Source organism: Lagenorhynchus albirostris, chromosome 6 (assembly GCF_949774975.1).
Source record: "Lagenorhynchus albirostris chromosome 6, mLagAlb1.1, whole genome shotgun sequence".
Taxonomy (NCBI): Eukaryota; Metazoa; Chordata; class Mammalia; order Artiodactyla; family Delphinidae; genus Lagenorhynchus; species Lagenorhynchus albirostris.
Window position 1 is genome coordinate 93,836,439 of NC_083100.1, and position 12,498 is coordinate 93,848,936.

The 12,498-nt window shown below is 36.4% G+C and overlaps 1 protein-coding gene across 1 annotated transcript in view; it reads left to right on the forward strand.

Annotated features, from left to right (window-relative positions):
* The window catches only part of ZRANB3 (zinc finger RANBP2-type containing 3), a 269,676-nt gene that overhangs the window by 217,903 nt on the left and 39,275 nt on the right, over positions 1-12,498 (forward strand). Inside the window, exons 10-12 of the mRNA XM_060152984.1 lie at positions 1,666-1,785; positions 4,958-5,137; positions 5,969-6,121. Of these exons, the coding sequence (XP_060008967.1) occupies positions 1,666-1,785; positions 4,958-5,137; positions 5,969-6,121 (453 nt within the window). The remainder of the gene's footprint in view (positions 1-1,665; positions 1,786-4,957; positions 5,138-5,968; positions 6,122-12,498) is intronic.

The following is a 12,498-nucleotide window of genomic DNA, read 5'->3' on the forward strand; positions in this document are numbered from 1 at the left end:
AGCCTTAGAAATAAATTTTAAATGATTGAACAGTAACGTTAGATTTTTTATTCTGATTCATTACACCTTAAAACCACCGGAATCTCTTCTAAGTGTGTCTCTTCCCACTCCCACTTTACTGGTATGTTTAGAATCCCATTTAGCATCACTAAGAGTTAAAAACGTAGGTAAAACTCTCCCTAGCCTGACAATGTGTTTTCTTTAGAAAGACCCTCAAAAGATTCTGTAATCTTCCTTGATGGATATTAAGTGGATCACTGGTCAATTTATATCTGTTTTGTGAAGACATAGAAAGTTGATAAGGGGCATTCTATTTAATGATTAACTTGATGATTCCCTTATAAAACTGAGTATTTGTATGTCTCAACTATTTAAGGCAACGTTTTCCATAAAAGTGCATATAAAAATGAGGCAATTTGAAATTCAGGGCTTATATTTGTTTTTACAAAGTTGAGTAATAAGTTCTTTTTAGCTATTCTAACACACACTGATTGCTCCTTTTTCTTAACTCACATCGTTCTTAAAAGATAGCACTGTTCAGTTTAGCATTTAATGTTTCCTCACTTCGTAAAAATGTATTTGGGTGTCTTGGTTCCCTACCTCAGTGGAGATGACCATGTCACATATTTCTTTTAAGTTTAATAATGTGAGAAAAGAGAACTCAGATGGTACATTAAAAAAAATGTTTTCCCAGTTAATGTTGTGACATTTCCGGACTACTCTTCATGAATCCCTAATACATGGGCAGAATCTTCTTTTTCTTTTCTCACATGTCTGACTTTACTTTTACTTTGGAATTAGTGATCCTGTTACTTTAGAATTAGTCTGATCCATGATTTAAAGTTTGCTTATTAATTTACATAGAATGTTACTGATAACAACATTAGCTTAATCCAGTAATGATTATAGAGCTCCTGTTATATATGTGGCATCACACCTGGCATTGATGGTATGAAGATGAACTAGACATAGATCCCACTCTCAAGTAGCTTAAAAGATTTAAAAATACAAAATTGTTACAAGAAGCTTTAAATAAATCTGGTTAAGATTCTTCTTGTATTGGCCTTTCTCACCTCCTGAGATGACCCACACTCTGTCTGGGGAGTGTGTTTCTCTCTGAATAAATCCGCTTCTTGCCTATCACTTTGTCTCTCACTGAATTCTTTCTGTGATGAGACATCAAGAACCTGAGCTTCATTAAGTCCTGACACCAGCTAGACCAACTCCTGCTCATCGTCAACACCATTGGGGACGCCTTCTGTGCTGTTTCTTAGCAACAACTTTTTGGGCACTATCATCTGGTTGGGAGACTGCCTTGGAAGGGATAACATTTAAAATCGATCCAGGACTTCTACTCCTGAATACATACTTCAGATAAACTGACACAGGAACACAAAGAGACAGAGACATCTGTGAAGGTATTCCCTGCAGCACAGTTTGCAATACCCCAGAAGTGGAAACAACTGTCTATCAAACAACAAATAGAGTACTATGATATTAGTAAAAAAAAAAAAAATTCTTCTTGTGTAACATTTACTAACCTGTCATCTTCACCACTTTCTGTTTTATTATGTGAACATAAAAATAAGCTGTAAAATATGTATAATAAGGTGGATGCATAGGAGCTTGTCCTAATTTTGCCATTTCCCTTGTTGTTGGTGGTAGACTCGTTACATTAGGATTGATGGAAGTGTCCCATCTTCAGAAAGAATACATCTGGTTAATCAGTTTCAAAAGGATCCTGAGACTCGTGTGGCTATTCTAAGCATTCAGGCTGCTGGTCAGGTAAGAAGTTTCAGGTCTAAATTTGATAATGAATTGTTGAGATGATAAAAATGTCAAGATGATTAACCATAACTATAACTTTATATCTGGTGTGATAAATATTCATTCTACTTTGGAGAGTGCTAGAAAGTGTAACAGAAGGAGACCTCCACACCTCTGACTAAGCTTCCTAAATTTTCAAGGAGATAATTTCCTAAAAGAATATAGCTAGTGTGATTATAATACTTTTCCATGATCTTTTCCTTCCTTTGAATTTGCGTAGACTTTTCTCATCCCTTTCTTTATAGCACTTATCTTTGGTTGTTTTCATCAGAGTCTGTGAGGCAAGGTGGCCTGAGGGAAAAGAACTCTTCTGTCTTTCTGAACTTTTCATAGAGTGCCCTTGGTTTGTCCTTTAGAGTTAGGTTTGGCTGTAAGTAAATGAAAACCCAAATTAAGAATGACTAAAATCACAAAGTTTTATTCTCTGATATAGGCAGTCTAAGGCTAGCATGGTAGTTTCTTAGCACTTAGGCCCCTTCTGGTTTTCTGCTTTACCACTCCTAGCAGATATCTCTTTTTTTTAAATTTAATTTAATTTAATTAATTTTTTTTTGTACAGCAGGTTCTTATTTGTCATCCATTTTATACACATCAGTGTATACATATCAATCCCAATCGCCCAATTCATCACACCACCATCCCCACTCCCCGCGGCTTTCCCCCCTTGGTGTCCATACGTTTGTTCTCTACATGTGTGTCTCAATTTCTGCCCTGCAGACTGGTTCATCTGTACCAATTTTCTAGGTTCCACATACATGCGTTAATATACGATATTTGTTTTCCACTTTCTGACTTAACTTCACTCTCTGTGACAGTCTCTAGGTCCATCCACGTCTCTACAAATGACCCAATTTCATTCCGTTTTATGGCTGAGTAATATTCCATTGTATATATGTACCACACCTTCTTTATCCATTTGTCTGTCGATGGGCATTTAGGTTGCTTCCATCTAAGAGGGCTGCTAGAGCTTATCCATCACATCTGCGATCCAGGCAGTTGACTGGAGAAAGGCATGCTGTATCTCACTGGCCTGCAGTTAGTCCAAGGGCCACAACTAACTTCAAGGGAAGTTGGAGAAAGTAACCGTTATTCCAGTTAGTCATATTAAACATCAGGTGTCACATTACAAAGGAATAAGCAAAGAATAGATATTAGTCTCTGCCACCCTGTGTAAGAGGGGATCCTTCTGGATGTCTTTCCTACTAACATTCTAAAATATTTTGATGTAAACGTCTAAGCCAGGATATTTAACATAGGGAAAAGTAATTGAGCATATTGCTGTTAAATATCCAACCTGCTATATGGCATATCTGGCAGCTTCTGTGGATTCCGGAATCTGGACCAGGGCCAAAGTTCTCCTTTTACCCAGCTAACTGATGTATATAAAACTGTATATATAGTGAGAATCCATGAGAATGAAGAAGTTCTAGAACTAACTCACTAGGAGTTCTAGCCAAAAGGAGAGTTGTCTCAACACTTTCCTCATGTTGGATTAAATTTCCAGTAATCTAGTTTTATATCTGTTAGAATATTTCAGCCATAGAGAATATCATCAAAAAGAGCTTAAAAGTAGAAATGGAATACTGATAGCTCAGGAGAAGATAAGTAGGAGGAAGCTGGGCAGGAGAGTCTTGGAGTGACCTGATAAAAGACTTTCTGAAATTAAGATTTTGCAAGGCACTCACATTTTATTCAAGGCTGTATTCCTGAAGACCTTGTATAGTTCAAAACTCATATACTTGAATACTAATATCTTCATAGCAATAAAGGAAGGTATTGTAGAAAGGGCTTTGTTTTGGAGGTTTGTGACTCTTCCATTGTAATTTAGTAGCATCTTTTTTTTTTTTTTTTTGGCCATGCAGCGCCACAGGTAGGATCTTAGTTCCCCGACCAGGGATCGAACCCATGCCCCTGCAGTGGAAGCACGGAATTTTAATCACTTACTGCCAGGGAAGCCCAATTTAGTATCATCTTTGTGTGACGTTGATCCTGCCAACGTCAACGTGGATTCTTATATGGTCCTATGATACTTATTACACACTTAAAGGTGTCCATCTTTAAATATCAATACTACTTAATTTTTCTACATTATCTCTCAATGTGTGGCATTTTATATCCTAAACAGCAGCACAGTTTAGCATGGTGTGTATTTGACTCTCTCCATGTTTTTATTACTTCTAAGTTCAGCTTGAGAACTGGTGCCGCCATTTAATGAATGCTAGTATGATGCTATGTGATATAAAAATACTTCAAGTTAAAATAACAGCACAGCGGTCACAACAGTCACTTATAGAAGTTCCAGTACACGTGAACAACAGCATAGATTGGATTAGATGACACTTCGAAAGTATAGTAGGTATTTCTGCTGACCACCTAATATCACTTACCACTATGTAGCAATAGCGTAATTATGGTCCACATTTCGCTCGGCCTATCCACTTTAAAGTCATGCATTTTTTGACACATTTTTAGTTTGAGGAGATTTGCATTATTTCATATATTAATTGTAAAACAAGACTTAGTTAATATTTTTAATGTTACATTATTTCAAACTGATATAAAATGCAATTGCACAAAAATGCAGTTGTGTTTTATACATCAAGATACAAGTCAGTAAATGTCAGAGTCTTTGGGATGCAACATGAGAAATTCCATAGAAAGAAAAGAGTGTGACTGTAGACATGATTTTCTTGCTTTATAGAACAGCAGTATGAATTAAATGAATAGAGGATGTCATTGCTGTCATAGTTGCCATGGATACCATGTGTTAGAAATTATATTCTCATTTATAATATATTTTATTAGATTTTCCAGTGGTAATGTGAATCCAGTCTTCATCAGAGGTTAAAGTGATTTTGTTTATATATGTATCCATTAAACTGACTTTTGAAATATTGAAGTACCTTTTAAATGTGTTCTTTGTAGTTCACCTGGCTATCTTGCAATAAGCAGTCTTCATTTGCCTTTCATGAATTAAATTTTCTTAATTTGGCTTAAAATGAAAGACTCATTTGTTTTTAAGTCCTTCAGTGTTCTCTTGTCCATTGAACATACTCAAAAGACTTTATTATATATGGCTCTATGCTAAATTCTCAGTTTATTTGCATCTCAGTTTCTTTATTTTGCATAGGGTTTGACATTTACTGCTGCAAGTCATGTTGTATTTGCTGAGTTGTATTGGGACCCTGGACACATAAAACAAGCAGAAGACCGTGCTCACCGGATTGGACAGTGCAGTTCTGTGAATATTCACTACCTTATTGCAAATGGGACTCTAGACACCCTTATGTGGGGAATGTTGAATCGCAAGGTAAAGCTTGAATTTAAACCAGGTTACCACTTACTCATTATTACCCATAGCCTGCATGAGTTAAGAGGCTGAGTTTTAGTGTTTTCAGGCAAAGGATATCGAAGTACACTAAGATATTGATGTTGATAGGGACCAAGTCCAGAAAAGGCTTCAATTGGTAGTACTCTACCTGCTATCCTCGGTAATGAGAGACAGACATGAATTTATGTGTGTTCCTATTGTCTTCCAAGCCCTTCTTCTACCATTTTAGCAGCTAGGGGAGGATGAGCTAGTAAGGAACTAAAATGCTTTCAAACCCCTTAGCTTTTTGTCAGCTAAGAATAAACCCTTTTTCAACAGGATTCTTGAGTTCTGGGCTAAATTTTGGACAGAGGACAGCCTGTACCCGGATTCTAGCAAAGGTATTAGGGATGTTGCTTGCTCCGTCCACTCAGCTGTCTCTTCTCCCCAACCTTGAGGGATGTTTATAGAAAGGACTTGACTAAGGTCTAGAGGATGGCTTTCAAGCACTGAGTATAGATATTCAAAATGGCCAATCATATGTATGTTCAATTTCAAAGTTTATAAATATTAGAATAAAAGTTTTTATGAGAAAAGCAAATAGTATAGCTTCTCTAGTTAACCTTTTCCTCATTAAGCATAGGAATCATTGACTTGGCAATTTGGTTGTAATTATAAATAATTATATTACTAAAGCCCTTGATAAGTTGAAACAGTAAGATTTTCTTTATTGGATTGCTTGTGATTTAAATGCAAAATCAAGTTACTACTTAGTAAATGTCAGCTGTGAGGTGACCTGTTGTAAAATTCATATATTTTATCATCTTACAGGCTCAGGTTACAGGGAGCACACTGAATGGTAGGAAGGAAAAACTTAAGGCTGAGGAGGGTGATAAGGAAAAATGGGATTTCCTGCAGTTTGCTGAAGCTTGGACTCCAAATGAAAAGTCTGAAGAGCTCAGGAATGAAATGTTGTTCACTCATGTAAGATTATATGACATTCTTTTCAATTGTTTTTAATATATAACTTTATCATATATTGTTTTAAATAGCAATTTTCAATCGTTCATGCTATTGAAAAGCCTCCACATAAAGATGGAAAAACTCTAAGAACTAAAAGATGACTTTGATTATAAGGAGGCTGCAACAGTGGCTTGTATCTTCCAACAGTTATAGATCAGTGCTTACTGTTCATGTCCTTAGAAAAACAAGCTAAGTAGAATCCAGCCTTAAGAAGAAAATATGGGAGACTATCTCTGTGACCCTGAGGGTAGGGAAAGATGTATTAAATTTGCCACAAAAAGTAACATACACAAGTCACATACTCAGTAAAGATATTTGCATTACAGTGTCCAAAGTATATAAAGAATTTATACAATTCAATTAGTAAAGCAAACAAGCCAACAGAAAAATAGGCAAACCATGTGAGCATCAGAGGAGACCAGAATAGAAAAAAACATGAAAAGAAACTAGCTTCGCCAAAATAAGACAAATTCATAAAGGTACCCTTTTCTCTTTACAATTAGTATGTAATCTATGGTGTGATACTTTGAGATCACGTGACTATCCTGTTCCCCAAACTTTCACACAGTGGTTTTAGCATTCATTGATCTTTGCCTGAACCAGTTTTGAAATAGTGTTTTTTCCAATTCCATCATTGCTTCTTTATTTATTAGCTGTTCTGTGAAGAAAAGCTTCTCATTTAAAAAAAAATATCATTATGAACTTGGGGATTCTATTATTATTATTTAGTGTGTTATAATCTTTGCCTTTTTTTTTTTTTTTTAAAGATCTGGTTAGTGGAAGCTCCTTTATTTTATTTTATGTTTTGGTTTGGTTTTTTTGGTTGTTGTTTTTGGGGTTTTTCTATTGAAGTGTAGTTGATTTACAATATTGTGTTAGTTTCAGGTCTAAAGCAAAGTGATGCAGCCATATATATATATATTCAGATTATTTTCCATTATAGGATCTTACAAGATATTGAATATAGTTCCCTGTGTTATACAGTAGGATCTTGTTGTTTATCTATTTTATGTATAGTAGTTTGTATCTGTTAATCCCATACTCCTAATTTATCCCTCCCCTCCCTCCCTTTCCCCTTTGGTATTCATAAGTTTGTTTTCTATCTGTGAGTCTGTTTCTGTTTTACAAATAAGTTCAATTGTATTATATTTTAAATTCTACATATAAGTGATAATCATATGATACTTGTCTTTCTCTGACTTACTTCACTTAGTATGATAATCTCTAGGTTTATCCATGTTGCTGCAAATGGCATTATTTCATTCTTTTATGGCTGGCTAGTATTCCACTGTGTGTGTTTGTGTGTGTGTGTGTATGCCACAATTTCATCTGTCAGTGGGTATTTAGGTTGTTTCCATGTCTTGACTATTGTAAGTAGTGCTGCAATGAACATTGGGGTGCATGTATCTTTTTGAATTAGAGTTTTCTCCAGATATACACCCAGGAGTGGGATTGCTGGATCATATGACAATTCTATTTTTAGTTTTTTGAGGAACCTCCATACTGTTTTCCATAGTGGCTGCACCAATTTACACTCCCACCAACAGTATAGGAGGGTTCCCTTTTTGCCGCACCCACTCCAGCATTATTTGTGTGTGTGTATATATATGTATTATTTCTGTGACATATATATATATACCACATATAAGTGATATCATATGATATTTGTCTCTCTCTATCTGACTTACTTCACTTACTATGATAATCTCTGGATCCATCCATGTTGCTAAAAATGGCATTATTTCATTCTTTTTTTCATTTTTAATATGGCTGAGTGATATTCCATTGTATATTTATACCACATCTTCTTAAACATGGGCATTTGGATTGCTTCTGTGTCTTGGCTCTTATAAATAGTGCTTCTGTGAACATTGGAGTACATTATCTTTTCCGATTAGAGTTTTCGTCTTTTCCAGATATATGCCTGGGAGTGGGATTGCAGGATTTCTTATTTGTTGACTTTTTAATGATGGTCATTCTGACTGGTGTGAGGTGGTACCTCATTCCTACAACCAAACAATTCCATTGCTAGGGATATATTCTCCTGCGTGTGTATAAGGGTACATGTATAAGGATGTGTACCAAGTCAGTTTTTAGAATGCAGAAAATTGGAAACAACCAAAATGCCTTTCAGTAGGAGAATGGCTACATAAATTGTCATAAGATACTACTTAGAAGTTAACATGAATGAATTAGGTTTATATGCATTAACATGATCAGATTTTGAAAACATAATGTTAGTTTTTTAAATGCAGAGCATACACACAAATATTATGTATTTATGAATACATATATATGTAATGATATATATAAACAAAGATTGGAAGAATACATAATAAATTTATTGCCTCTGGAAGAGGAGGAGAATGGGTCTGAGGAAGACTAAAAGTGTGGTAGCAGCTTTATCAGAAATATTTTATTTCTTTCATTTTAAAAAAGTATCAAAAGTAACTATTACAATATTAGTACTTATAAATTTTGAATGGTGGGTATATGGATATTTGTTATATTCTCTGTACAGTAACAGATGCTTTTTGGAGGCCATATATAAACTGAATAAGAAATAATACAGAAGCTTATAGTCATTCAAACTGTCTGCTTTTTTTCCTAGCCCTTCTGGAGCAATATAGTGTGAGAGTTATAGGGAGTTTAATTTTTGAAAGAATGGATCAGATATTATAGGAGTGAAATTGAAGTCTGTACACATTTTCTCATAATGCAAAATTAAAATTTTAATGTCAAGTTTAGTTCCATAAAAACATGTTTTTTATGTGGAATCTTACTAAGTTTCTTATGTATCCTATTGGAGGGCTAGTATATTTTTCTTTTCTAGAATACTAGAATGCCATTCTGTCAAATTTGCTAAAAAAATAGAAGAATTATTTCTAAGACATTTTTCTTTTATTTTAAAAACTTTTCTTTTAGTAGTGCTTATTATATTATATTTTGGTCTATAAAAATCAATAGATATCATAGGTATTTAAAAAATATAACTAAAACCATGACTTGTAGCTGTTCTTTCTCTAAAATTCCCTGTTGAACTATGTCTGAGTTAGTTTCTAAGATAAATATTAAGAACTTGAAACACATCTTCCCACATTTATACATGTTTATTGTTTTTAAGTGTCTCTGAAGAAAAGTGTATATCTGTGTACAAAGTTTAAAAAAAAATTGCCTAGTCATCCTTACCAAATCTTGCGTTCCTGAATTAGGTGTTTATCTTTCATAGTTCAGTGTGTTACCTTGCACAGATTTCTCAATGCATGTCTTTTACACAGATGGTTTTATATAAACTGGAATCTTGTAATGTGGAGACCATTTGTTCAGTTTGCTTTGTTTTGCTTTGTATTTGTTTTTGTTTCTTTGTTTGTTGGCCAGGATGTGAAGTGTGTTTTAAAGGACCTTAGGTGAGGTTGCTGCTCATCGGTTTTTGTCTTTATACCCTCCAGCTTCATGCATCTTAAGAAATGTTCAATTTGTTGAGAGGTCCTAAGGAAATTTAACCAACATGTTTTTCTTCTGAATGTTGCCAGAATTTCAGCATTTCCTATGGGAATTTTTCTATCTATAATGATGTCTTTCAGATCCTTTTTTAAAGCCTTTAAAAAAAATTGTCTACATTTAGCATTTTTAGGATACTTCCAATTTTGCCGATTAAACTTTGCCAAATTAACTAATTTTGCCCATTGTCATCAAAAACTTGTTTAACTAAAATGTTGATAACAGTTCTAATTGGATGGTTTTTAACAGCTTATGAATATTTCTGTAGTGTCAGCATTTTAAGGAACGTTCACTTTATCTCTGTCCCGGCATCTGGCTGCTGCAGCTGGAGGTTAGAGCTGGGGCAAAGAAGAGGGACCTTCCAAGGCCAGAGGAACAGACTATGTGTTAGTCAGTGCATGGCTCAGCCCAGGCCGTCAGCTCTAGAGAAAGAGAGACCAGGAGGCTCAAACAGGAGGAGACCAGGGTGCAGAGAGTGAGCCTGCAGGGCAGGGAGAGGATGAACTGAGGCAGAAAGAGTCAGGAGACTCCAGGTCCCTGGGTCCCTAGTTCCCCATAGTCTTCTTAACCCTCCCAGTATCATCACATTCAAAATGCTGTGGACTCTATAAATGATTTTTTAGATGGCCAATAAATGTGGTAAATTTGGCAAGTTGGTCTTCAGTGAATTGGGTTTCAGGTGGATTGACTTTCAGCATATGGGCTTTTGGCAAATTGTTTTCTGTGAATTAACCTAGAGCTAATATTAGTATGATTATGGGTCCTGGGGACAGAGAGACCTCTGGTTAGGAAGAAGAGAAGGAGGATGAGAGAATATTTTCCTGAAAAAAATTTTTATATTAGTTTTGCTCTTTCCTGCCTTATTTCTCCCCTGGGGTTCATTCCAGAGCGGCATTATTTTTGTCTCCCTCCTCTCTTAATCAGAATTCTCTGTCTGTCACATAACTCAGCTAATTTATCGGGATTAAAAAATGTATGGAACTGGGGCTAGTACTCTACCAGTATATATGGATATAGGTGTACTGGCTGTTAAATGTTAAGTATTTTGGTAACGGTCCATAGCCACTTCTTCAGTCCCTTCACTGTACTCCCTCACCCCACCGCTAGGGCCTCCTGGACCTCGTCATTATGCTGCACAGCATGGGCCTCTAGAAGTCTGGTTCATCCCCTGCTGTAGCTGTTGCTAAGTATTTAAATAACACCCTGCATGGAATTAATCCACACAAATGTATGAGTCACAATTCTTTACCCATCCTAGATATATTTACATTTTTAAAGCAGTTATTTATTAACCCAAATGAAGCTCAAATTGAAGTCCAACTCAAATGAAAAGAAATAATTCCACCACCACAAGGAAAGCCTAGGTGGCTATCCCTTCAGTAACCAGTCCCGCCTGGGAGTCCATCACCAGGGTGACTGTCTCAGATGCAATCCACTTTCTCAAGCTTCTTCCTTTATTCTACGTTTGAATGTGCATGGCTTCTAAGTACTCTTGGTTTTGCAGTGTTTTGATTTTCCTACATTGGCTTCCATGGAGTGATAAAGTAGGGCATCTCCAGATGGAAGGAGAGAAAGGTATGAGCTATATTATTCTATATTGTCATTTCCAAGTAACTACAGGCTGTTTCTGAATAAAATAGAATGAGTGGAGTATTCAAATAGGAAGCCTGCCTCTCTAATTTTCATTTTTTCCTGCCATCATCTCAGGGGTATCCCTTCTTTTAGCCATAGCTGTGGGAAATTGGGCCCTTCCGTTAACCTCTTTAGGACCTTTTCCGGTCCTCTTTTGGCCCATAATGGATAAGAGCCAGCAGCAGCATTTATGCAGCCATTTTAAGTCCCTAGATCACTAGATGGCTTCTGAGGTCCCTTTCATTTATTTTATATATATATAAAATAATGTATCTGAAGAGAAACTTGGTGTGTAAGAGACTCATAGATAAGTAAAAGAAAGGATTCTAACCTAATATGGGTAACAAGTCCAGCTCCTGCGTAGGATAAATCTTCTTTCTGCTTGGTTTCTCTTCTCCAAATCTCGCTGAGCCAGAGCTGCTTCCATTTCGTTACTTCAGACAGTAGTTCTCTTTCCATTTTGGAACAGATCTCTAGATAGTTCCCAAATTTAGCCACACTGTGGTCTCTGCTTTCCCTCAGCAGTTGTTTTCATTTTTGTAGGCTTTTAGTTCAATTATCTCCCGATTTTCCTTTCTTCTCACTAGCCTCTCCCTGGTTGTCTCATCTTCCTTTCCTTGTGGTAGTACTTACATCTTTGACCTGGCTCACACCCTGCCTTTTCTCTGTCATAATCATTCTTAAGTCCCCTGGTCTGCTGTCCTCAAGGCCACCTAGAACATTCTTCACCCAAAGCAAATTTACATTTGAAACACCCATATTTGCATTAAAAATATACAGGATGATTACTGGTCTGCTGAAAAAAAAATTCTATGTAGTTGAAAATGAACTCTTTTTTTTTAATGTATTTATTTTATTTATTTTTGACTGCATTGGGTCTTTGTTGCTGTGCGCGGGCTTTCTCTAGTTGTGGCGAGTGGGGGCTACTCTTCATTGCAGTGCATGGGCTTCTCATTGAGGTGGCTTCTCTTGTTGCAGAGCACGGGCTCTAGGCACGCGGGATTCAGTAGTTGTGGCACGTGGGCTCAGTAGTTGTGGCTCGCGGGCTCTAGAGCACAGGCCCAGTAGTTGTGGCACATGGGCTTAGTTGCTCCATGGCATGTGGCGTCTTCCCAGAGCAGGGCTCGAACCCATGTCCCCTGCATTGGCAGGCGGATTCTTAACCACTGCGCCACCAGGGAAGTCCCTGAAAATGAGAACTCTTA